Raw genomic sequence first — 26,455 nt, forward strand, 5'->3', positions numbered from 1 at the left:
GTGATTAGTTACTTTTCACCCCTGCATCCACAACCTTTTCTACCATTTCTTCCACTTTTAAGCCATGTGTGTCTCTTTTAAACCCTTTTTATTACCTTTTCTGCCTGTTTGTTGCACTTCTAAATTGATTCTTCTCACTTTCCACCTGTTGTTGCATCTGTTGACCCATTATAGCCACTATTTTTATTCTCCCATTTTTTACTGTTTTACCCTCTTCTGGCACTTTCTACCCATTTTAAGCCAAATTTCCTCACTTTTGATCCCATTTCACCACATTTTCCATCCATTTTGACACTTTAAAGCCAATATTCCCACTGTTAACTCCTTTGCCACTTTTTAAGTAAGTTTTTGCCAATTATTACTACTCGTACCCCTATTTTCCACCACTGTTATCTAATTCTTGCCTCTTTTACTCATTTCTGCTCTTTTAAAATCCAATTTTACCTCCTTTTCCACCAGTTTTGGCTATTTTTTAATCATTTTTTGACTCACTCTTTTAATTCTGTTTTTGAGAAAAGGGATTTACATGTTGTCTATATACAATGGGACAAATTAATTAATTAGACATTTAACAAGACAGCTGTTGTTTTGAGAAGTGTGGTCATTAATCAGGTAAAAACAAAACAAATATGGATATCGCAGTGTAACTTTACAAAGAGCCATGATTTTGCTGACATCCATGGGCCCCAGAACACCCCCCACTGCCTTTTTTTACAGACAGAATGATTTGCAGATAGCAGGAATATAAGGAGATTTCTTGTGATATAAAATGCTGAAATTAGGGAAAAAATACCTGTGCTAGTCCTGTAAAATATGAAACTCAGCAGCTAGGCCTCCAGGTATATCTGTGTGTTGTCTGCGTAGCAGTGAAAGGAGACTTTATGATTGGATCACTTGGCCAAGGGGCAGCATAGAAATAAAAAATAAAATCAGACCTAAAACCAAACCTTGCAGCACACCACAGGTAAGAGTGGAGGTAGAGGAGGAGTGGTTATCTATGGTGACCGCAAAGGTTCGCTCTAAAAGATAAGAATAAAACCAGCCAAGAGCAGTGTCCCTGATGCTCACCCAGTCTCTAAGACGTTCAATTAAAACATTGTGATCGACGGTATCAAATACTGCACTGAGATCTAAAAGAATTAAAATGGCTCCCTCCCCTCTATCTGCTGCTAAAAATAAATCATTGGTCACCTTGAGGAGGGCCACCTCAGTGCTGTGACCTGCCCTAAAACCAGACTTTAGGCCAGACCGTCTCAGTGCTGTGACCTGCTCTAAAACCAGACTTTAGGCCAGACCGTCTCAGTGCTGTGACCTGCCCTAAAACCAGACTTTAGGCCAGACCGTCTCAGTGCTGTGACCTGCTCTAAAACCAGACTTTAGGCCAGACCGTCTCAGTGCTGTGACCTGCCCTAAAACCAGACTTTAGGCCAGACCGTCTCAGTGCTGTGACCTGCTCTAAAACCAGACTTTAGGCCAGACCGTCTCAGTGCTGTGACCTGCTCTAAAACCAGACTGGAATTTCTCAAAGAGGTTATTCTGAGACTTAAAAAATAAAAGTTGAGTAGAAATCAGTTTTTCTAAAACTTTGGATAAAAAAGTAAGTCTTGAAATAGGTCTAAAATGATTAAAATCAGAGGGGTCAAGGTTGGGTTTCTTTAAAAGAGGTCAGACCACAGCATGTTCAAAAACAGATGGAACCACACCTTCTGTTAAAGAATTATTGATTATTTATACAGTACTGGGCCCAACTGTATTAAATACATCTTTGAGAAATTTGGTGGGGATAACATCAAGCTGTTTTCATCTGGGCTAAAATTTCAGCTAAAAAGGACAAGGACGCTAGCTCAAAACTACTAAAATAACCAAAAATGTCCCTGCTTGTGTTCAGAACACGGGCTGGGGGTCTGATATTATCCCCGATGTCCTTGACTTTGTTGTTAAAAGAAACTATCACATAATTCATGAGAAGCATCAAAGCATCAGTAAAATGGGAAGGGGAGGAGGTAGTGATAGACTCTAAAAACTTAAATAAAGCTCAGGGGTTAGAATGATTAACTAAATGAAATAAGAATGAAAAGCTGCCCTTGTGTCTTTAACTGCATTTTGACAGTTCACTTGCAAATGTGTTCTTTTTCCACTTCCTGTCTTTTCTTCTACTGACTCTTTTCAATTATTTTATGGATTTTTTTTTTTTTTTTTTTTTTTTTTAGTGCATATTGATTTTTACTCTTGTTTTCTATGACTTTCATCACATAAATAACCAAGATTAGTCTTTGTTGATTGTCAGGAAACGATTATGGACATTTAACAGGTATATAATTATTCACAATATTAAAAATGTGATTAGATTTGACAAAACGTAATTTCTAAAAGATAAATATAGCACACAGAAATAATAGAGTACTATCAAAAGATTGAGCACATTATGTGTCCATGATTATTAATGAAAATACTATCTTCCCTTTTTTGTATTCACGTTATGTTCGTAATCTTGCATGTCTGAGGGATAAAATATCATTTGACATTTCAGTTTCATTTCATTTTTTTAAAATACGCTCAAAACGGCGCGAACGGATGTTGTGTAACGACTAAACAACGTTCAGAAGCATTCCGATATTTGATTGGATGATTTGATTGACGCTACACCAACCAATCAGGGAGCGAGTAGATGGAGCGTGAGCATATATAGACAGCGATTTGACAGCTGACCATCATGCTACAATTCTTCTAAGAGAACAAAGAACATATCAACATGTCTGCCAGAGGAGGAAAGTCCGGAAAAGTTCGCGCTAAGGCCAAGAGCCGTTCATCCCGTGCCGGGCTCCAGTTCCCGGTCGGCCGTGTTCACAGGCTGCTGAGGAAGGGAAACTACGCTGAGCGAATCGGTGCTGGAGCTCCCGTCTACCTGGCTGCTGTTCTCGAGTACCTGACTGCTGAGATCCTCGAGCTGGCAGGAAACGCTGCCCGCGACAACAAGAAGACCAGAGTCATCCCCCGTCACCTTCAGCTGGCTGTCCGCAACGACGAGGAGCTCAACAAGCTGCTGGGAAAAGTCACCATTGCTCAGGGAGGAGTTCTGCCCAACATCCAGGCTGTTCTGCTGCCAAAGAAGTCTGAGACGAAAGGCGGCAAAGCCAAGTAGAAACAATCTACTCCATACTAAACATAAAGGCTCTTTTAAGAGCCACCCACATCTCACAAAGAGACGCTCCTTTTTTAACGGTTTACTAAATGTAATTAGCCTGTCTTCTACTATTCAATTAATACTGGAGAAACAGCTAGCCTTAACTTCATCATATCAGTAAGTTGAAGTCACCTGATAAGCTTTCCCTCAATTCTATTTCAAATAATGCTTCCCTCGGACGTTTGATTTGCTGGGCTTAACTTAATTTACTTTTTGTCTAAGACTGAAGATATACCACACATTTCTTTTTTGTTTCCTCCACCACTCTCAGCAGTTGTGGATCGATTATAATTAGTCTTTGATTAATCTTCAGTTAAAATGGATTACCTTCATTAAATCACAAAGAGATTAAAAGAAAGGCTAAAAGCTGTATAAGAAGAAAGAAAGTTATGTGATTACCACAAAAATACCCCACCAAGTGCTCAATAAACCTGAGAAAAAAACTTCATCGTTGGTGATATAAACAACAACAGTGATAATATGTATAAGTAACATTAAATATTTAAAACGTTCCAGGGTAGTGAGCTATATTTTCTTTTTATGTTAATAGTTTTCCTCGTCCTGAGGCGACAGATCATGTTCTTAATGCCCGACCTACTACTTTCATCTCAGCCACCTGGTAGTGATGGGAATTAGGCTCTTTTCAGTGATCAGGATCATTTGGTTCGGCTCAGGCAAGAAGAGCTAGCTCTTTCGGCTCCCAAACGGCTCCCCATCCTGTACCAGATATGTTCATCTGACCTGACCCAGATTTTACAATGTTTTGTATATTTGATCGATATTAGTGCTAATATTTTAGTCCAACTGCTCAATGTTTTGAATTGAGCTGTTTGACACACTTGGTTTAAAACACTAATGTTACACCATTGAGCTTGTGTCCCCAATGCGTGATGTGCCTGTGGAAGTGTATGTTGAAAAAATCATTCCTGATAATCAATCATGTGACACACAAACAACATAAAAATAAATAGTAAAAGAAATAGTTATGATAATTTAAAACAGCTCTCAAACAGGATCCAGCTCTTCTAGTTCACATAAAACAGCCGGGCTCTTAGAACTGGCCCGTTCACAAACAACCCATCATGACTACCTGGGACCTGTTTGTTGAGTTGACTCCAATTTGAAATTAGTAAGTCACTTACTTAACCTACAACATCTGTATGATTTCATAGTTATAAAACAGTTTAGGTCCAATCAAGTCAAGTCAGCACTTCCAAATAACTTAGGTCCAATACACAGAATCCACCAACAACCATATAAAAAAATGAAATTAAAGTAAATGTTATTTATTTGTTTATACAGTTACACATTTATACATGTATAGCTATCCATGTTTAACAAATGTGAATTTCAAACTGCAAAACTTCACAAGCAAACCTTAACTTTTGGAAATGGAAAAAGTCCTTAATATGACATATTTTCACCTGTCTTAGAACAATAGAGCTATGTTAATTGATTATATAATTTAAAATCATATACATTTCCATCATTCTTTAGTAAGTCAGCCTCTGTATAGTGTCAACCAAGCAAACTTTTGTTGAATAACACACATAAATTACTAAGAAGAAGAAGAAGAAGAAGAAGAAGAAGAAGAAGAAGACAAATAGTACATGGAGTCAGGTATCCTGACCTACAGCTGCTGCCACAGCAGGTTGCCCAAACCACAGGTGGATCAGTGTGTCTGTAATAATCCTTAATAACTGATAGCTGGCACTTTAATCTAATTGGTGCGCAGACATCTAAAGTTGTTTTACATAACAAAAGCATAGAAATAAGTCAAAGGTGTGAAACCCTTATAAATGCGGTCAATTTAAAAATAAGCAAAAGATCCTTAAAGGATTAATTAGGCATTTGTGTAAGAAAATGCGTGAAGCATGTGTCAGATGTGAATTTACATGAAAGGGAAATTGTTCATGAATAATTTATCATGAAATCATTTGCGCATTTCGTATTCCAGAAGAGGCTATTGTGAAACATTTATTCGACTCCTTTGTTTTGAAAGTTTTATGCCGTAAACGAGGTCGCGTCAGGTCACAGCGGAAACGCAGAAGACAGAAAAAAAACGGTGTGCTAAGCACGCGCTTGTTTTGTTCCTCTAACGTCCGCTAGCAGGGTTTATAAACTGAGCGCTCTGTGAGGTAGAGTAGTAGTTCATCTTCGGTGGTAATTTGAACGTAGTAAAATGTCTGGTCGCGGAAAGGGAGGAAAGGGACTTGGAAAAGGAGGCGCTAAGCGTCACCGGAAAGTATTGCGTGATAACATCCAGGGAATCACCAAGCCCGCTATTCGCCGTCTGGCTCGCCGTGGTGGAGTCAAGCGTATTTCAGGCCTCATCTACGAGGAGACCCGCGGTGTTCTCAAGGTCTTTCTGGAAAACGTTATCCGTGATGCTGTCACCTACACCGAGCATGCAAAGAGGAAGACCGTCACCGCCATGGACGTGGTCTACGCTCTCAAGAGGCAGGGCCGCACTCTCTACGGATTCGGCGGTTAAACGAATCATCTCACCTGAAAAACAACACAACGGCTCTTATAAGAGCCACCCACCTGTCCTAAAGAGTCTTTCCAGTGTGCCTGAGTAATTGTCACTTACCATAACGTTCAAAATTATTATTAAATAAAATGGTGATAATAAAGACAGTTAAAGGTCTGCCTTTTCATCATTAACTACTAATAACATAGGTGCCTATTAAGGGTGATCAAAATGTGTCCACATAAGGATGCTCAAACTGTCATTACAAGCTTGACTCAACTGTTATTGATTTTCCCTTATCTGCAGCTCTGCTTGGTACTGTTTATAGTGGACTGAATGGCTTATATGATGTACAAGTGGTTCTGTTGGCAGATGTTCTAAATTTAGTCTCAGTGGATCAACATCTTGGTCAAGCTTTTAATAACATTTTTTTACTTTTAGTCAGGCAAATTTTCTGTCTACTGTAATAGGCAAAGTAATAATAATACAAGTTTAAGACACATTATTAAACTGTTAGTATTTTTAATGAAACTACACACAGAGGACATATATGTATTGTGACTGTCCAATGGTCACTAACAAATAGACATAGACTCATCAAAGATCACATTCACATCATTTTGATTCAATACACTTTACAAACTGTACATCTGAAGTGACTTGAAATTAAAAAAGAATGGAAAATAACACAACAATAACAAACCAGAGGACAACAAAACACAGAATCTAAAGATTTTTGCACCTTTTTGCCTTGTATTGCCACATTTTAGCCATTTTGCCACTTTTCAGCCTTTAGCCCATTTGCCTAACCAATTAAAACTATTTTTTATGACTTTAAACACATTTTTGCCCAATTTTTCACTTCTAACCCATTTCATACCTTTTGGCCAATTTTAAGTCAATTTTGCCACCCATTTCTGCCACTTAAAGCAATTTTTGCCACTTTCTGTCCCTTTTTTGCCTATTAAGCCACCTAAGACAAATTAAAAATAGCTACCACAATTACCACTGATTTGTTCATTCCAGGCATAGGTTGTTAATACTGTGTACTTATGCAGTTTTATATGTTGGTCCTTTAAGCTCATTTTAGATAAGGCAGGTAGATTTCTGAATAATTAATTCTATTAAATTATGGAGTACAATGTGTCATAAATAGCAGAATAACCTGGCACTCCTTGTTGATCACCCATGGCCATTTTATGCTGTTTTACATTACAACTGAAACTAAACTAAACCTTGCAATCTAATCTGAGAAACAATCAATGGCTCTTCGCCACCCACTTCAACTAAAGAGTTTTACCCTGTTGTATATCATATGCAACTTACTGCTCTATTAAAAGTGCACAGCAAGTTATTGTTAGTAGTATTGTAATAATGTCAATTACATGTCAATTTGTGGCCCTTTATACTATCAATACAATGCATTTTTTATTATAATCAGTACCTTTATGACATAACTGCGGTTCTGTCTACACAGGCTGGAGTACCTGTAAATGGTCCATATCCCACCCACAGTAGCACTAAAACTACACATCACATCCAAAAATAGCGTTCTGCTTTAGAACGGGTGTAAAATAACTGGAACAATTTAGTTGGGGATGTTTTTTCCCAATGTTCTTGCCAAGTAGGACACATCCGTTTGTACAGGAAACTATTCAGCAGTAACTGTACAGCTCAAGAAAATAATCTATTTGGCTATTTTGTTTACAATATTGTGATTGAATATACAGATGCCTTTAACTTCCCCATCTTAATTTCCTTCAACAAACTTAAGGAATTAAATCATTCTATATTGTAACCAACACAGCATTAGATAGGCTGGGCTATCTAACACGTTAGGATGAAATTAGATATTGCATTAATAAGTACAAAAATGTATGTACATATTGTCTGATATTCTCAATTTACTGTTGTGATAAGTCATTATTTAATGAAAGGCGGAATCTATTATGATTTTTTATTCAACCACCATTCATATTTTTGTTCAGATATACTGTATTTTTGTGCCTTTATTGATGGAGGAGACAATATAGGATATTAGACAGGGATGAGAGAATGGGGTAGAGACATTAAAGAGAGGGTATTATACTTTTCCAGTTTTTAAAACATAAATATAAAGTCACAATGTTGGGTGTCCATACTCCATGTGTACAAATTTTCAAACCGCAAGATAAACATATGTGACAGTACTCTTGGAATTAGCATGTGAACTGATGAAAACAGTTCGTTGAAAATCTCTGCGAGATTCTCCCGAGACGAGATTTTATGGAGCAAACTGATGAGGTCATCACAATAGGCTCTCCTGACTGGTTCGTCCGTGCTGCCAGCAAAGCGGAACAGACCACCCCCACAAGGCTTTTTAGCCATAGCAACACAGTAATTAAACACTTACTAAACAGGTACGTCCTGCTATATACGTTGCTGCTGCTGCTTTTCTTCCCCCTCTCTCCAAACCATCAGGGTCAGACTCCGGTTCATTCAAGTTTTAAACTACTAGCATAACAATATTAGCCACATTGAAGGTGGCGGGCACAAAACATTGAGTCCTGCCATCAGCCAGCCTCTAGAAAATTGGCCAATCAGAGGAAAGCAGATCCGTGGCGCGGGGGTGTTAAAGAGACAGCAGCGAAAACGAAGGATTTTTTCAGGATGCCAGTGTGAGAAACATGAGGAGTTTTTTGAGTTGCAAACCATGTGAAGCTACTATGTGGGTATCAGAGAGATGGTCTAAAGCCTTGAAAAAAGGCATAATATCTCTAATTTAAGGGTATAACTGCTGGTCATTCAAAAAGCTCATGAGTCAAACTGATGTCCACTTCAAGGTTTAATCTTTACAGAAGAGTTGGCATGTGTGGAGCATAATGAAAATTGAAAACATAAGACAATTTACAGTTTGAAACAATAACACATCATACAAAGTCTGACATACATAACACTTCACAACTTATAAGCAATACAATAACATTTACCGTGTTCGCCTGATGACAAACAGGGGGAACAAATAAGGACAGGGGGTGTTTACTTTTTCCATGCCGAAACCTGCAAATCTCTCTCTCTGAGTCCTTCCAAGCATAGACATAATAGACGTAGACGCCTCATTGACTGTGTTTGCCTGCTGCTGCTACACGTCAACGTGTCTGCCATATTACCAGAGGAAAGACCGTTCCATAAACAATGTAAGTCAATGAGGGATGAAGGGTTTTGTGATTAAAAACAGGAGTTTACATTTAAGTGGTCTTTTTGAGTCGTTTGTATATAACATGGAATACCTCTGGCAAGATGGTGGCGGCGATGACATACGTCCCACTGGCCAATGAGGCGTCTATGTATATTATGTCTACGCTTCCCAGTAGCTAGCTTCCAGTCACACAATCACGTCACCCTCGACAAACTCTATTAACAAGACGAACATTTCGGACAAGATAGTAAATAAAATTATAAATTGACTAATTTTTATCAACATTGACAAAGCAGGCATTTTATGACTGAATACAAAAATAAACCCACCCTGCAACCATGTAAATCATTTTAACCTTTTCTGTTGCTATAGCAACTTAAACAAACTCCCGCACCATCAGCTACAAAGGGAAAGGGCCACAGCCCATTGCATGCATTTACAGGGCCATTTCAGCCAATACCCATAAACATTGTAGTATTTCTTAAAACAAAAAAAAAACAGCTTCGTATGGGATTGTATAAACGGACAGGTAGTGGCATTTACAAATTGATTAATTACACAGCTGTATTATAATCCATTTCAGCATAATGAAGTCCAAACATGTTTGTTTCTTGTATCTAGGACATGACAATTTCGGTCTCAATATGCAACTCACATCGGAGTGAGTTTCATTAAATCGATGGAAAGTGACTCTTTAGTAGAAATGGGTGGCTCTTAACAGAGCCGTTGTGTTGTTTTTCAGGTGAGATTATGGAGTTTAACCGCCGAATCCGTAGAGAGTGCGGCCCTGTCTCTTGAGAGCGTAGACCACGTCCATGGCGGTAACGGTCTTCCTCTTGGCATGCTCGGTGTAAGTGACAGCATCACGGATAACGTTTTCCAGAAAGACCTTGAGAACACCACGGGTCTCCTCGTAGATGAGGCCGGAGATACGCTTGACTCCACCACGGCGAGCCAGACGGCGGATAGCGGGCTTGGTGATTCCCTGGATATTATCACGGAGCACTTTCCGGTGACGCTTAGCGCCTCCTTTTCCAAGTCCCTTTCCTCCCTTTCCACGACCAGACATTTTACTATGTTCAAGCTTCTTCCGAATCTGAGCTGCTGCTCTACCTCACAGAGCGCTCGGTTTATAAACCCTGCCAGCGGACGTTAGAGGAACAAAACTAGCGCGAGCTCAGGTCGTCGTTTTTTTCTGTCTTCTGCTTTTCCGCTGTGACCTGATGCGACCTCATTTCCTGCAGATACAACTTTCAAAATAAATTCACAATAACATTAGGCTAACAGCTAACTGTGTTTGGAATACGAAATGCGGAAATGATTTCATGATTAATAATTCTTTTACAATTTCCCTTTCATGTAAATTCAGATCGCTGACACATGCTTCACACATTTGTTTTCATAATTGCTTAATTAAGCTTTTATGGTGGCTCAAAGGCTTGTTATTGGATTGACTGCATTTATCAGGCTTTCACACCCTTGACTTGTTTCTATGATGCTTTTATGTTGAACAACATTGCATCTACTACACCAGTTTGATGCCAGATATTGATGTTTTACTAAACCAAGGCTGAACAGTATGCACTGATGGCATTGTACGCTTGTCTAAAAACGTTTACAATTATTGTTTGAAGTCATTGAATCATGGGGAAAATATACTATATGTAGGTTTTAAGACATTCTTTACACGTATGAAAGTGAAGGCATGTAGTTTGTACAGTCTACAAAATTCCACAGTATAGAAAGCACCATAACCGATATACATGATGCTGTACTTTTAGCTTTACATGATCTATTTCGATTCATTTCATTTTTAATTCAAATTCTGTTTCTGTTTTACTAACCTGCAGGTTAATTTATATCATATGGAAGTAAAATAGTGAACAAGTTTATTTAATATGGCTGCTGTAAGTTTAACAGGTCACTAGGGGTCAGTATGACACAATATTTTAGAGAAGGGGTCATCAAGTACATTTTCACAAGGGACAGTTTCAGTCTTGACTAAACAGACTTTCAAATAAGAAAAAATTGAATAAATATTTTGCTCTGATTAACATATTCTGAATTAGTATTTTTATTTTCTTTCAAAACACAGGACATTTTTAGTCATTACCAGTGAGATCCATCCCTATTATCTATAATGCAGCAGGCCACAATGAGAAAGGCCTGCCCACAGAATTAGCTGTGCCCCTGAAAATCTCAGAGAATGAGCCCTCCCCAGTTGTGGCCAGTGTTAACTCATTTTTGGCACTTTGACAACCCCTTTTCGATCATTTTTAATCATTTTTGCCACTTTTGGCCTATTTTGCCAGCATTTTTGCAACTTTCCTTATTGATTCTATGTTCCACTTTTTAACCCTTTCCACTACTTTGTCAGGCTATTTGTGCTGGGGGTTTTTTTTGTTTTGTTTTGTTTTGTTTTTTTGTTGTTGTTGTTTTTTTTTTTTTTGTTGTTGTTTTTTGCTATTTTGAACCCATTTTTGATTCTTTTGACCTCTTTAAAACCTTTAAAAATCTGTAAAAATTCCCCTAAACTTCCAAACAAATTTCCTGGAATTTCCATTAAAATTAGTGAAAATTTCAAAGGACACCTCTCCCTGATTTCAATTTAAATTCACAAACATTTAAAAAAAAAATCAATTCTTAAGTCCTTTTAAACCACTTTGCCTGCATTTTGTATCCCCCTTGTGCCACTCTCTTTTGTTTTTGTCGCCACATTTTAACCCCTTTTTTTTAGCACTACTTTTGCCACTTGTTTCCTCTTTTACATTTTTTTCAACATTTTAACCTTTTTTCATCAATTTTCAGGCAAATTTTTGTCCCCCTTTCATCACTTAATCTGGCCATTTTTACAACATTCTTGCCAGTCCTAAACAATCAAAAAAAAAAACAATGACTGACAACAAACATGTTGTCATTCTACAACTATTTAAACACAAATTGCTTTTTAGGGTGGATTTAAAAGCTGCAGACGTATAAAGCTAAGAGATAACGTTTAAATCACAACACCTTTCCTGAACCCTTGCCAAATAAGCTACAATGCTTTATGTGGGTTAATAAAGGCATTTCACGTGAGAAGGAAGGGAAGTCACCTCTATCAAATGTAGCATTTGTATTATTCAGAGTAAATAATACATAAAGTGGCAACGATACGCGAGGACTTTGACACCAGATCTACATGCATGGGCTGCTAGGCCTGGCATGCATCATTAACCAAACACAAGGAGCATCTCTTTATGTGACGTGGGTGGCTCTTAAAAGAGCCTTTGGATTTATTTTGGGGTAGAAGGCTTCTACTTGGTCTTGCCGGTCTTTTCAGTCTTCTTTGGCAGCAGAACAGCCTGGATGTTTGGCAGAACGCCTCCCTGAGCAATGGTGACTTTTCCCAGCAGCTTGTTGAGCTCCTCGTCGTTGCGGACAGCCAGCTGAAGGTGACGGGGGATGATCCTGGTCTTCTTGTTGTCGCGGGCAGCGTTTCCTGCCAGCTCGAGAATCTCAGCGGTCAGGTACTCGAGAACAGCAGCCAGGTAGACGGGAGCTCCAGCACCGATTCGCTCAGCATAGATTCCCTTCCTCAACAGCCTGTGAACACGGCCGACGGGGAACTGCAGCCCGGCACGGGACGAACGGCTCTTGGCCTTAGCGCGAGATTTTCCGGACTTTCCTCCTCTACCAGACATGTTGAGTTTAAGACACTTCCGCAGGTCTTCAAGACTAAATATGTCAATGAAAGTGACTATTATGTCACATCTCAGCTTTATTGTGTCTAGCTGGATGGTGATTCGTCAACTACAGCAGCAGAGCCATCCACCAATCACAGACGCGTAAATAAACACGTCATCCCGGATTTGACAGTCAGGGGCAGGGCTCTATATCTCACTCATTGCGGGATCCAAGCCGATTTCAAACACCGAAAAATTATAAACATGAAAGAAACATAAAATCTGCCATGAAAACATGGGAATAGAAGCATTTCTATTTCAATCTTTGAGTACTCGTATATTTTGAGCTTTCTAAAAGAAAGCATCAGGTATATCTTTTCTTTAAAACTTTTGTATGCATCATTTGTTGCACCTGGAAAAAGTTATTCAAGTATAATAAGTTAAAATAAGAATCAACGGTCATGTTTATTGCATGCCAAGCTGTCTTCCTTTTGTTGAATTATTAGTAAACACAATCTGTTGAAGTGAGAATATCAGACAACATGATAATTTGGCCTTTTGGAATCGAAAATATAATAAATGCAGCCTTCTTGGTGACCAAATTGCCCATGTTGCCCATTCCATTCATTCTCATACTCACTGTAACCTTATACTAGTTCAAGAATTTCGGTATGAAAACCTGCATTTGTCCGTAGATCAAGTATCCTGGATCTACCTGGAACTAAAGTTTGTTACAAAACAAATGGCTTCGGTTCATTTTTCAGCGAGTTATGAGCATTGAAATCTTGGATGATTCACCTCTTCAATATGGCGCCTGAATGACGCATCTCTCCAGCAAAATGCAGCGACCCGGGGGTCTGTCAGACACTAGTTCAGCTATTTCAGATCACTTTGGAGACATTTTAATTCCACTGACAGTTAACAACCTGCTTTTTTCATTCATATCTTTTCTCTCAGATCAGTAATGGGTGGATTTATCAGTTCTGGTGTGGAGCCCACTAAGGAAACAAATCCTCCCAGGGAAATAACTGAAAACCAGTTAAGTGTGGACCCCTTAATCCCTGAGGATGAGCCGGCCTGGGTTAATATTGAGTCTCTGGACCCAAATGTACCACTGCCAAAAAAAACAGGGGTCGCTACAGTTTTCTCTAGAGCCTGGGACAGGGCTGTAGCATTTTTTTCTGTGGTTAGACTCAAAGTTCAGAGGGTAATGATCAGGCTCAGACAATTTTCATCTCATGTCCGAGCTAGATTTACACATTTTTGTTCCATGATGGGAGCAAAAATTGCCACATGTTTATCTCTGGTCAAAACTAAATTACTGATGTTTTGGTCCTTGATAGTTAAAAGACCTGGCGTTGTTAAAGTCGACAGAGCATGCTCACCTATACAATTTCTGGGAGTGGCAGATGGGTTAAGGTTGGAATCAGAATCAGACGATGAACAGGCCCCAAGTCCTTGAATAACTATAACAACCAGAGAGGAAGCTAAAATTACTGTAGACAGGGCGTGCTCACCTATACAAGGTCTGGGAGAAGCAAATGGGTCAGGGTTACAACCAGACTCCGATGATGAATGGGCCCAAAGTATGGCTGTTTTCAGACAGACATCTTTCTGGTACTGGTTCCATTCTGCACTCTAAGAAATGATCCCTGGGGTTAGTAAATAAAGCTTAAAATCAAGAGCTTTTTCTGCATTAAAAAATAAGTTTGTTACATGAACACATTGTGATCAGTTGATAACTTATTTTAATAAGTTGGTCTAAATGAAAAAGAAAAAGAAAACCGTCTTAATTCAGTAATATATCGATTTTAAACCAACATTTCTGCCTTAACATAGAAGTGTATTCAGTTAGTACAGCTTAAAAATCTTGTAAGCATTCTTTAAAAGCTGAGTACAAGGCTGACCTGCCTGGACAAAAACCGAGAAGCAGCAGGGGAAGTGACGGAGAGGCGGAAGTTGGAACGTTGGTTGGCGGGAGTGTGAGTGGAAACAGTGCTATTAAACAGATTAAAACAGACTAACTGGCTATAATTTTGGATTTTGGATTGTGTATTGGGGTGCTAGTGGATTGAGTGGGGAGTTGCGTGTGGGATATCGGCCGACGGCCTATTGGCCCAGTATGACGGTATTCTAGCTCAGCTTCTGACTGATCTGCAGGTCCCCAAATACAAGGGAGAAGCTGAAGCCGCATTCCCAAAGCAGGGGAAGTTATGTCCACTCAGGAAGTAAACTATAGGGGTGGGAGTGGGGAAACGTGGAAGACTGTGAGTAGGAATAGACCCAAAAGAGATCGCACAGCTAGGGGTGATACCTCACAGGATAGTGATACTGATAATGTGCAAGCTAAAGAAAGGAGGGCTGAGTTTGACAAGGAGGTGCGATTCAAAGTCCTGATAAAAGTCAAGAGTGGCTCTGGGGTGATATATAATATATCAAATGATGTGTCAGAGGAGGAGCTGCTGAAGAGTTTGAAAGGAGGGAATACAACTGGTTCGAAGCACGTGGGTAAAAATTGAGGATTTACTCCCATACTTTTGACATTTAAAGATGAAGAGCTCCCCAAAAGGGTGATGCTGGGATACATGAGCTACTCTGTAAAGACCTATGAAAGGCCCCCAATGAGATGTTTTAAATGTCAAAGATTTGGGCATGTTGCAGCTGTGTGCAGGGAGAGAAGAAGATGCAGATTGTGTGGTGGGGATCATGATGGGAAAGAATGCAAAGGAACAGCTAAGTGTTGCAACTGTGGAGGTAATCATCCAGCTTCCTATAGGGGATGTACACATTATCAAAAAGCTGAGAATGTACAAAAAATAAGAAAGGAGAACAAAGTATCTTATGCAGAAGCACTACGAAGGGTGGAAAACACAAGCAGAGTGGGGCAGACCAGAGCAGAGCCTATCAATGAAGGGCAAATCAAAGGAGGAGAAATGTTAAACAGTGATGATGTCATGGTTGTGCTCATTAAGAAAAGGCTATTGCCATTTATGGTTGAAGCAATGAGGAGGGTGAAAATGGAATGTGTAATTATTGAGGCATGGACCAATAGGGGAAAAATCACCATAACACAAGTAATAATCTGGAAGGGAAGCATTTGCAGGAAGTAATGGACAAAATTAGCGCACCAGCGGTCTGGGTAGGGGACTTCAATGCTCATAATGAGTTATGGGGAAAACAGAAAAATGACAGGAATGGAATTATGATAGAGGAGTTTATGGATAAAAATAATCTGGTACTGTTGAATGATGGTCAGCCAACATGGTTCAGGGAAGGGCAATCCATTTCATCTGCAATAGACATCACAATGGTATCAGCAGAGCTAGCAGCAGTAAGTGGATGGGAAGTGATCACATACCTATAATGAGCTAATTTGGAAGGTGTTTGATTGAGGAACCAGATAACCTAGCAATGGGATTTATTTTACAAAAGCAAAATGGATAAAGTATGAGGGAAAAAATTACATTATGACCATCCTCTAAAATGTACAAGAATAGAACTACAAGCCATTTTTGTCAAATTTTGGGGTTTCCCAAAAAACGCACATTTTGCATTTGAACAAAATCGTCTGAGGGATTTCATCTGATGGCCTCCAGAATATTTTTGCAAAAAATAAACCACCTGGAGCTCTAAAGTTGTGCTGTGACTTTTTACCATGGGGAGGGGCCATAATAGGGGCCCCATTTTACACCTTTTTTTTTTTTTTTACGATAAAAATTACACAGTAATTCCTTTTTACTGTTCGTCAATCATCACAAAATTCACAGCGCCCCCTTCTGCCAGTCTATCATTTACTCCACTGATTTTTCATGCGTATTTCATGGGTTGTCACAAAAAAAATTCAGCCCCCGCACACCATTCATCCTAGGCTTTTGATTTTCGGTCTGCATATGGATCATCATCAGAGCTACAAAAAAGCCTTTGGACTTTTGGTAACTTTGGGGGAGATCATTCTATGGTCTTCAGCGTGTTATGGCAACATAACGGTATCACACTGAACACACCCACATGAAAGAAGCTCATCACGGCATCCTCTTCTGCCATTAGGAAGTGGTGCAAATGGGTCATTTCTGCATTTGTCTAAATGTTTTAAACCTATCATGCTCTGATTTTGACCAGAAGTACTCAATATCTGTTCCAACATTGACATGTTTCAGTTACAGATGCACCAGTGGCCGTGGCAGCCCCACAGAGCATCAGTTGCCCCTCCCATGGTCTGGGCCAGTGGTTCCCAGCTGGTCAAGCCATTACACTGCAGGGATGTCAAACTCAATCACAGCAGGGGCCGGATTCTGGATTCAGGACTAACCCAAGGGCCTACCAGGGTCGCCTTTTTAACCATAAACTGTCAATCTCATTTCACCAGTTATAACATATGAAAAAAAATCTTAGCACTGATGATAAATGATTTTGGCATTTTAAAAGTTAAAAGGTCAAAATATAAAATAAAATCTGTAATTATGAAATTAAAGTCAAAATATGATTCAAAATCTTACAAAGGTCAAACTATCATCTAAAAATTAGAATTATGAATCTAAAAACTTTAAATATTAAATGAGAAGTCAAAATAATGAGTTGAAATGCTCAAAGTATGAAATTAAAAGTTAAAATCTTAAGTTTAAATACTTATTGTGAGATGCAAAATTGATAATGTGAAATTAAAGCACAAATTAATTTCTTTTCCCACATTCCTGACTCCTTATTTAAATATTTTTACTCCTTACTTTTTTGGATTTTATGACTTAACAAGGATATTTTAAATCATCAAGAATGGGTTCACAATTTTATACCTGAGGAAATCTGCAGACCATGGGCTGGATTTGACCCCCGGGCCTTGAGTTTAACACCTGTGCAGTACAGTCTCTTTGTTAAATTTAAATTGTGACCCAAAAAAATCAAGTTTTCCAGAATTATCCACCTCTTTACGTAAGAAAAATGCTGCAGTATAGATTTTGGACGGACACACTGGAATGTTTGGAAAAAAGACAGGACTACGAAAAACAGTTTTGTGAATAAGTTTAAAAAAAACGATGAAATACTGAAAGATAAACTTACTCATTACCTTTCTAAAACAGAACAAAGTTATGTATATACACTTTGGGCTCCAGCTTGTCATAGACTCTTTAACTCCATGTTCCTACTCCAAGTTTTCGGGTCTCCACCCATCAATCGATTACCACTGATGTAAATCATGACGCATTTGTTCAACACAAACAGGACTCTCCCCACGCTTCTTACATTTCCTTCAATAATGTTGCAGGAACTTCTATACAGTGCCACTTATGACTTGTTATTCTACCATATCATGTATTCTGAAATAGTATTGCTTGTATTTAGATGGCATCTTTCTGGAAATACGTACAAGCATAAGAATTACTGCTCTTAATCGAAGTTACGTGGCTCTTAAAAGAGCCTTTGTGTTGTTGGGTTTTGTCGTGTGAGCTTAAGCTCTCTCTCCACGGATGCGGCGAGCCAGCTGGATGTCTTTAGGCATGATGGTGACTCTCTTGGCGTGGATGGCGCACAGGTTAGTGTCCTCGAAGAGCCCCACCAGGTAAGCTTCGCTAGCCTCCTGCAGAGCCATGACAGCAGAGCTCTGGAAGCGCAGGTCGGTCTTGAAGTCCTGGGCGATCTCTCTGACCAGGCGCTGGAAAGGAAGCTTGCGGATGAGCAGCTCAGTGGATTTCTGATACCGACGGATCTCACGGAGAGCCACAGTACCGGGCCTGTAACGATGAGGCTTCTTGACTCCGCCGGTGGCTGGAGCGCTCTTACGGGCAGCCTTGGTGGCCAGCTGCTTCCTTGGAGCCTTTCCTCCGGTGGATTTACGAGCGGTCTGCTTGGTTCTTGCCATTTCGACAAATGTTTCACTTTCCTTTGTTAGAAGGAAGAAGATATGATTATACAGCCGGTCTGTCGTGTTTATATAGGCAGAGCGGCGCGCGCGAGAAACTCTGGTTGGCCCCAGCGAAAGCACGTGACGACTCTCTCTCTCTCTCTCTCTCTCTCTCTCTCTCTCTCTCTCTCTCTCTCTCTCTCTCTCCCCTCAAAGCAAACTCGTCGTGTAAACAGTAAACATCACTGTATAATTGTTTAAGCTTTAGTTTAAATCTTATGGCCACTGATTACAAATAAGGCTTAGATTGATGTTTTGAATATGTTTAATAGAATTTTGAATGTTTCTGTGGCCAGATCATAATACATATCTATGTTGATTTTCACATCAGATCTCATGAGTATTTTGGTGAAACTGACAAGAAAAAGCACCAAAACCATTTCCCAATCATTGTTAAAGCCTACTAGTTTGAGTGCAGCTAGGACAGAACAAAACCATAACACTAATTCACTCCATAAGTCAACATTTTGAGCCTTGGCTTAAAGATATAAATAGTGAGAGTATCCTGTTAACATTTTAATCGCTGGTTTCTCCTCTGAAAGTACTATAAATGTTTGTTTCTCCTTAAAATTATGCATATTTAACAACTACTTTACTGCCGTATGGTAAAGATTCAGAGCCATGTGCAGTTGGTTTATTACCACTGGTGCACTGCTGCTGGCATCCTGGCAAACATTTGCCTCATTTTTGAGCTGAACAGTGTGACAAGCTATTATTGGGGTCTGATGTTCAACTTCATGGCACTTTTAAACACCCTTTTCATCACTGTTTACAGCTTTTTTTTCATATTTTTTTATCCACATTTAACCAATTTTTGCCACTTTTTAAACACTTTCCACCGTTTTGACTGCCTTTTTGCTTTTTTTAATCTGCCCATTTTTCAGCTTTTTTCATTTCTTTGGGGTTTTATCTTTTTTGCCCCTTTTAACCTATTTTTGCTATTTTTTAACAACTTTTCACTTTTTTGCCACTTTATTAAGCAAACTTTTGCTAATTTTTATCTGCTTTTCACCAATTATTCTGCCCATTTGTACTACTTTTTTCCTTTCTTAAACCATATTTGCTGCTTTAACCTTTTTTCTCACCACTTTTGACCCATTTTTGCCACATTTTAACCCCATTTCACCATTCTTTCTGCCCCTTTTGCCTTTCTTAACACATATTTGCTGCCTTATCCTTTTTGCCCCTTTTAAACTTTTTTGTTGCTTTTAAAAAACGTTTCCCCATTTTACTGCCTTTTTGCTATTTGAGCCATTTTTGCAACTTATTCATCACTTTTTGTCATTTTTTCTGCCACTCTTTGCCTTTCTTAACCCATATTTGCTGATTTATCCCCTTCTTGGCACATTTAACTTTTTTTTGACTCTCTTTCCACAATTTTTACTTCTTTTTTCCGTTTTTTAACCACCCGTTTTAGCAATTTTCAGCCAATTTTTTCAACTTTCAGCTAATTTAGCCACTTTTAACCCATTTCTGCCATTTTTTGCCTTTCTTTGCAATAGTTTTATAATTTTCCCTTAAAGCGTTTCAGTTTCTTCTTCTTTTCCTCTGTATCCTGACATTTGTGCATATCATGGCTTAGCTATGAAGTCTGGTATGACTTTCTGAATGGTTTGGTTCAGCGTGTCTATCCACATTGTTAGCACTGATAAAAACAGTGGATCATGGTTTTCTTGACCCCCATGAGACCCCCATCTGGCTGGGCCAAAGAAAGTGTTACTCTTTTTCCCCCTTATGGGTGCCCTTGGTTGAGCTACCTGACATGCAACCATTTTCAATAAACAGGCAAACAGTCAGACACATGTTGTTAGTTGATCCAGCGCTGATCAAGTGGCAGCTGGACATGTTACAATGCTTAAAGGCGTTTCGCCTCTTCTCTAAAAAGCTTCTTCTATTTTGTTGTTAGTTGATCTTGCTAGAGAGTGGACGTATTTTTAAAATAAAATGAAGAATTTTATGGTAAAAATAAGATTAGCAGTTTTTCACTGGTTGTACCATCTGACAGTTAAAGTATTTATGTAACCGGTGGCAATATCTCTGCGTTGTGTTTATGATGGATGGAAGGAGACTGCGACACAGGATCTCTCTCTTTTTCACGTTTATTGGCTGGCAATGATAACCAAAAGACAGAAACTCCAATAAATATACAGCCCGCTCTGGATCCTCTCCCACTGGAAGTCATTTCAAAGGTCACATGGATAAAATATATATTTACAAAATGAGTAATGCATACCTGGCAATGATAACCGAAAGACAAAAACTCCGATAAATACACAGCCAGCTCCAGATCGTACACAATATAAAACATATAACACATAACATTAGCCTAACACAACGTGCACGCAAGCTAGCTGTGCACGGTGCGCACGTGAACCAGCCCACCACCATACGCAGCAAACAAACATCGATAAAAGTAAAGATACAAGAAACTTAAAGCAAATAAACATGTAAACAAGTGGGAAAATAACTAAGGACATTTTAAGAACTAAAAATATATACAAGATATGTTTAACATAAAGATGGAAACAGATACAAACTTGAACAAAACAATGGACACCCACCTCTCCCACTGGGAGTCATTTCAAAGGGGAGAGGGGATGGGGCGGAAAGAATATATACAAATAACCAGCGAAGAAGAAAACAAAGGAAAGGAGGGACTACAAACAACACAGTGCATCATGGATTTTCATGGAGTTTCTCCAAGGTTAATGGACAAATACCAGGTAATTTTGTGTAGTTATAACAGAAATAGGGAACTACAGAGGTGTATTTTGCGTCTGTTACATTTGTACCCCCCGTGAATAAAAATAAATGTTTTTCTTTTTGTCATTTTTATAGGAGAGAGATTTACAAACCATTTCACTTGGACATGAGTGTAAACTAGAGTTAAATTAATGGTAATTTATGCTCTAATCTCTTTTACCATCATCAGTTCAAAATCAAAGTCCCATGATTACGAATGCAGCATTCTGACATTCAAGAACTTGCAGATTCTGTGACAAAAGTTATTTTGATGATCTGATTAACTTAATATCCAAACACTTTAATAACATTTGTTTATTTAAAAAAATTCTATCATAAAAATGTTCGTTTTCAAATTCAAATTTCCATACAATTAAAATGACCTTTCCGCAGTGTCAGTAATCTGTTAACTAACTAGCTAAACCACACAACAATTACATTATTGCATTTTCTCACAAAAGACATTTCTATTATGAGTCTTCATTTGAAGATTTTTCATATTTACTGCAAGCATGCCAACACTCACAGTAGATATAGGCCAATATTTGTAAGAGGTAAAGGCTGATATTTATGTTAGATGTAGCCCAATATTTATTGGGATATACACCAATATTTGGTCTACATTCACAGCCAAAATGTAGACTGACATTTATATATGAAACATAGTTAATTAACAAAATAAGACAATACAGGAGTCATGTTTTTCTGATTCATTTTTTAACTTACTTGGGACAATTGAAAGTAACTCAGCTAATTAAATTTCAAAAGCAAATGTGAAGAACTTGTGATAATCCTTAAAATGTACTCAGATTTGGGGTGCAGGTGACCGAATGGTTTAGGCGCGCCCCAGGTTCGAATCCGGCCTGAAGCCCTGTGCCACGTATCTCCCCTGCTCTCGTCCCTCTTTCAGACTCTATCCACTATCCTCCTTTATCAAAGCCCAAAATAAACTTTAAAAAATGTGGTCAGATTTGATAAACTGATATTATATTTCCTTTATTTGTAGTTCCCTCATATGAAATCAAACTGGTATTAAAAGAATCTGCAGCACTGGTCACGTAATCATTTGAACTCACAGAATCAGATTCCAATGCTGGTGACATTCAGTTAGGAGTGTAGATAATTTAACCTACTCAAGTTTGAACCCCACTACTATTACCTGGTATACACACAAATAAATATAAATTCTAATAAAGTCCTACCAAGACATTATAAAAAATTGTTCATAGAGTAATCTTTCCTTTTTTATAAAAAAAATCTTAACTCTTTCAGAATAGTTGGGTGGCTCTCAAAGAGCCATTAACTTTGTTTTTTGTTTGTTTTATTTGTAGGCGGTGCAGCATTTCACTTAGAGCTGGTGTACTTGTTGACGGCCTTGGTGCCCTCAGAAACGGCGTGCTTGGCCAGCTCACCAGGCAGCAGCAGGCGTACAGCGGTCTGGATCTCCCTGGTGGTGATGGTGGAGCGTTTGTTGTAGTGAGCCAGGCGGGAGGCCTCGGCGACGATGCGCTCAAAGATGTCGTTCACGAAGGATTTCTTGATGCTCATAGCCTTGGAGGAGATCCCGGTGTCGGGGTGGACCTGCTTCAGCACTTTGTAGACGGAGATGGCGTAGCTCTCCTTCCTGCTCCTGTTCCTCCTCTTTCTGCAGACTTGGACAGGGCTTTCTTCTGGCCTTCTTGGGCGCCGTTTTGGGCTGAAGTTCCGGCATTTTTCTTAAATTACGTCAATGGCACAGTTCTACAATCTTACAGAATGGTGCTGTGCGAGCTGTTTATATGGGTTCTGTATGTTAAAGAAGTGTGCGGTTCCCTCTCTGTCATTGGCTGGTTTCCACTGATTTGCTGAGTTACCATGCGGAAGTTTTTAAACCTTTCATCTTGAAGGTCAAATTAGCTTCCTTATTTACCAAAAACGCTCGAATGTTTTCTGGAAGCTTCCATGAATGAGTTCTTAACGGGTCAACGAAAACATCTTTGTGTCTGGCTGTTATTATCGTTTGTTGATCATAAACACATGGAGGATTGGATCAGTCCCTCAGAGATGACATAAATAGGCCAGCTTAATATCAACCAGAAATCTTAGCTTTTGTTTGGAATTCATTTTTAGTTTCTCACATATTTGAGATAAGAAAAAACGGAAATGTTTTAAAGCTCAGTCTGGTTCTGATCTCAAAAATGCCTCGTTTCTGCAGAAAAAGACAGCATTGGATCGTTTTTAGGGCAGATGTTTTGCTGTGTGCTGGGCGTCTTCAGTCAGTAAGAAATGATGTGATAGAGAAAGTTATGGTGGAGTCTTCTTTCTTGTTGTTTCGATGATGGGCCACAAGGGCTGGTAAAGGCCGAGCATGATCAAAATATTGTTAAAACTTCAGAATTTATCCTGAATTCATTTTTTATCTGAATTTAAATTAAAATCCATACAAATTCTCCAAGTTACGTAAAAATTCAGGGAAAATTCTGAACCACATGTAATATAAAAATTACCCCCAATTTTTTCAAAATATTTCCAAATGTTGCTGCTTTAACATTCCTATACCAATTTCCCTGAAAATCCCCCTAAAGCTCTAACAAATTTAAAAATCTGCATTACACTCCCCAAATTTCCATTGAAAATTAGTGAAAATTCCCCCAAACTTTCAAACAAATTTCCTGGAATTTCCATTAAAAAAATCCATAAATTAATAAAAAAAATTTCAAAGGACACATTTACCCTTAAACTCACAAACATTAGAAAAAACGTAAATATCAATGAAACACACATACACACAAAACTTAAAGGCAACCCCTGGTAGGAAAAAAAAGAAAAATCAAGCAATGCCCTCCAAAAATCAGATCCAATTCTTGAAAAAATACATTTTCCTAATTTCCATTTAAATGCCTAAAAAAATTACAGAAAAAAATCCCCAATAAAGCAAATTTCTCCAAAACCACCCAACGAAACTTTCAAAATGCATACAAGTATGTGACCAAAATTAATTAGATTTCATTTAAAATTCCCCCAAACTTCCTTAAAAATGTTCTGGAATTTTTATGAAGCCCCCATTCACAATTAAAGCATCCTGCAAAAAGAAAAAATTACATATACAAATTACAAATTACATTTCTTGAATTTCTATTAAAATTATTCTTAAAAGAAAATACCCACAAAAAAAACAGATCTAATAAAAATAAATTAAACGATGAGTGCCTGTGACCCGCACACCTAGGCTTGTATTGTTTCAGATGAGTGACATCATTGGCCCGGCTGTACCACGTGACTGGTTCGGCAAGTGGTTCCGATCTTTGTTCCAGGTTTGACAGCAATATAAACCCCATGCGTTCCGTTCAAAATGTGTGGTTATGAGAGAGGAGATTTTTGGTTAGTTTTGAGTGTGTATATTTAGGATTGTTTGGAGAGTAAGACAGTTAAACCAATGCCATTTTCCAAAAGTGACACAGAACACGAAAACTACCCCTCAATAAAAAGCCTATTATATGACTCTACCCATGTTTTATTATGACACACGCATATGATATTGCATAGTCATTATAAACTCACATGAAAATACACTTTATTGATATAAACAAGTTATATTAATACATTTTTTTCATTATTCAAAGTGATTCCCAAACAGCTGATACTGACAGTCTATCACAGAACGAGCGGTAAAGATCACAGCTGCCTGTTGTACACACTTCGGGCCAGCAGATGGTTTCGTATGCAGATGAAGCCTCGAGAAATTAACCCTTTTCTGACAGATTTGCTGGAAAGCTTCAGTACTTCATGAAGCTGCATCTCACTAGCATCCCCATGTTTACACAAGTTTAACGCTATTATCAGATACTGATACGTTTCTTATTGTTGACTACTGATGAAGCTGTCAGACCCTGTATTTACTTTGACAATAGCGGTTTGTTTGTCAAATAGTCTATGATCATTGTGAGATGAGAAAAGACATTAGGAAATTAACATTCAGAGACATTGGACAGAGCTCTTTAGTTTAAGTGGGTGGCTCTTAAAAGAGCCGTTGTTCAACTGACAGGTCATATTGAGAGTTTAACCACCGAACCCGTAGAGAGTTCGGCCCTGCCTCTTGAGAGCGTAGACCACATCCATGGCAGTTACGGTCTTCCTCTTGGCATGCTCGGTGTAAGTGACGGCATCACGAATAACATTCTCCAGAAAAACCTTGAGAACACCACGGGTCTCCTCGTAAATAAGACCGGAGATACGCTTAACTCCACCACGGCGAGCTAGACGGCGGATAGCGGGCTTGGTGATTCCCTGGATGTTATCACGAAGCACTTTCCGGTGACGCTTAGCGCCTCCTTTTCCTAGTCCCTTTCCTCCCTTTCCACGACCAGACATTTCTCTCAGTGGTTCAGATATCTACCGAAGACGAATTGATGATCCGACATGTAGAGCACTCGACGTATAAACCCTGCTAGCGGACGTTAGGGGAGAAAATCAGCGCGAGCTCAGCCCGCCCTTTTTTTCTCTTCCGCCTTCACTGGAGCTATTTCCTCTATTGAGAACAGGCTTATTATAAGCCAAGATGTGGAATTTATTGAAGCTGAAGTGGGTATTGTATATAAGCATAAACCCTTGTTAAATACAAGTTATATCTTGATTTCCTCCCAACTTACAATCTTGGGACACAATATGGCCCATTAATCAGCCTTCGGTGAGGTAGGGGTACAGTCGACTTGTCAACAACGATGCTGATTTGTTAAATATCAAATGCTGTCGTGGTGTGGATGACTTGATTGTTGCAAGTAGTGTGGACGCTTATTCAGCATCCCCACCAACTACTACGATAATGCCGGATACTTGATATGCTTTATCGTATTGTTTTACAAAGGAAAAATTAACTCTTATGGCTATGTGGGTGGCTCTTAAAAGAGCCTTTGGGTTTAGTATGGAGTAGAGCGTATCTACTTGGTTTTGCCAGCCTTCGACTCAGACTTTTTCGGCAGCAGAACAGCCTGGATGTTGGGCAGAACTCCTCCCTGGGCGATGGTGACTTTTCCCAGCAGCTTGTTGAGCTCTTCATCGTTGCGGACGGCCAGCTGAAGGTGGCGGGGGATGATTCTGGTCTTTTTGTTGTCGCGGGCAGCGTTTCCAGCTAACTCTAGGATCTCGGCGGTCAGATACTCCAGGACAGCAGCCAGATAAACGGGAGCTCCGGCACCAACTCGCTCAGCGTAGTTACCCTTCCTCAGGAGCCTGTGGACACGGCCGACCGGGAACTGGAGCCCGGCACGGGATGATCGGCTCTTGGCCTTTGCACGAGCTTTTCCGCCTTTGCCTCTGCCAGACATGTTTATGTTTTCTTCGT

General features: G+C 39.1%; 5 protein-coding genes across 5 annotated transcripts; 2 read left to right on the forward strand and 3 right to left on the reverse strand.

The window, feature by feature from the left end:
• The first annotated feature begins 2,739 nt into the window (after positions 1 to 2,739).
• On the forward strand, positions 2,740 to 3,159 carry LOC121505508 (histone H2A.J-like). The gene has a single exon (XM_041780901.1). It carries the CDS (start codon positions 2,753 to 2,755, stop codon positions 3,140 to 3,142), a length of 390 nt encoding a protein of 129 aa, XP_041636835.1. The 5' UTR covers positions 2,740 to 2,752; the 3' UTR covers positions 3,143 to 3,159.
• A 2,186-nt stretch (positions 3,160 to 5,345) lies between these two features.
• LOC121505512 (histone H4) lies at positions 5,346 to 5,851 on the forward strand. The gene has a single exon (XM_041780905.1). It carries the CDS (start codon positions 5,367 to 5,369, stop codon positions 5,676 to 5,678), a length of 312 nt encoding a protein of 103 aa, XP_041636839.1. The 5' UTR covers positions 5,346 to 5,366; the 3' UTR covers positions 5,679 to 5,851.
• A 2,612-nt stretch (positions 5,852 to 8,463) lies between these two features.
• Positions 8,464 to 25,494, reverse strand: LOC121505818. The gene is made up of 6 exons (XM_041781369.1): positions 25,187 to 25,494; positions 22,507 to 22,831; positions 17,947 to 18,372; positions 16,667 to 16,749; positions 12,133 to 12,549; positions 8,464 to 9,944 (listed from the first exon to the last, which is right to left on the reverse strand). The coding sequence occupies exons 1-6, from the start codon at positions 25,483 to 25,485 to the stop codon at positions 9,593 to 9,595; spliced, it is 1,902 nt and encodes a 633-aa protein (XP_041637303.1). The 5' UTR covers positions 25,486 to 25,494; the 3' UTR covers positions 8,464 to 9,592.
• On the reverse strand, positions 12,119 to 12,540 carry LOC121505510 (histone H2A type 1-J-like). The gene has a single exon (XM_041780903.1). It carries the CDS (start codon positions 12,513 to 12,515, stop codon positions 12,129 to 12,131), a length of 387 nt encoding a protein of 128 aa, XP_041636837.1. The 5' UTR covers positions 12,516 to 12,540; the 3' UTR covers positions 12,119 to 12,128.
• A 534-nt stretch (positions 25,495 to 26,028) lies between the features above and the next one.
• On the reverse strand, positions 26,029 to 26,455 carry LOC121505509 (histone H2A.J). Its single transcript, XM_041780902.1, has one exon. It carries the CDS (start codon positions 26,436 to 26,438, stop codon positions 26,052 to 26,054), a length of 387 nt encoding a protein of 128 aa, XP_041636836.1. The 5' UTR covers positions 26,439 to 26,455; the 3' UTR covers positions 26,029 to 26,051.

Source organism: Cheilinus undulatus, linkage group 23 (assembly GCF_018320785.1).
Source record: "Cheilinus undulatus linkage group 23, ASM1832078v1, whole genome shotgun sequence".
In the NCBI taxonomy this organism is placed as follows: domain Eukaryota; kingdom Metazoa; phylum Chordata; class Actinopteri; order Labriformes; family Labridae; genus Cheilinus; species Cheilinus undulatus.

What these genes read in the sequence shown, in the direction of transcription:
- LOC121505508 (XM_041780901.1), top strand. Translation starts at nt 2,753, where the DNA reads ATGTCTGCCAGAGGAGGAAAGTCCGGAAAAGTTCGCGCTAAGGCCAAG.
- LOC121505512 (XM_041780905.1), top strand. Translation starts at nt 5,367, where the DNA reads ATGTCTGGTCGCGGAAAGGGAGGAAAGGGACTTGGAAAAGGAGGCGCT.
- LOC121505510 (XM_041780903.1), bottom strand. Translation starts at nt 12,515, where the DNA reads ATGTCTGGTAGAGGAGGAAAGTCCGGAAAATCTCGCGCTAAGGCCAAG.
- LOC121505818 (XM_041781369.1), bottom strand. Translation starts at nt 25,485, where the DNA reads ATGTCTGGTCGTGGAAAGGGAGGAAAGGGACTAGGAAAAGGAGGCGCT. An exon ending in TTTCTGAGGGCACCAAGGCC is followed by an intron (nt 18,373 to 22,506) that starts GTCAACAAGTAC and finishes CTTCTAACAAAG; the next exon opens with GAAAGTGAAACATTTGTCGA. An exon ending in GCCGCATCCGTGGAGAGAGA is followed by an intron (nt 16,750 to 17,946) that starts GCTTAAGCTCAC and finishes ACATCCCTGCAG; the next exon opens with TGTAATGGCTTGACCAGCTG.
- LOC121505509 (XM_041780902.1), bottom strand. Translation starts at nt 26,438, where the DNA reads ATGTCTGGCAGAGGCAAAGGCGGAAAAGCTCGTGCAAAGGCCAAGAGC.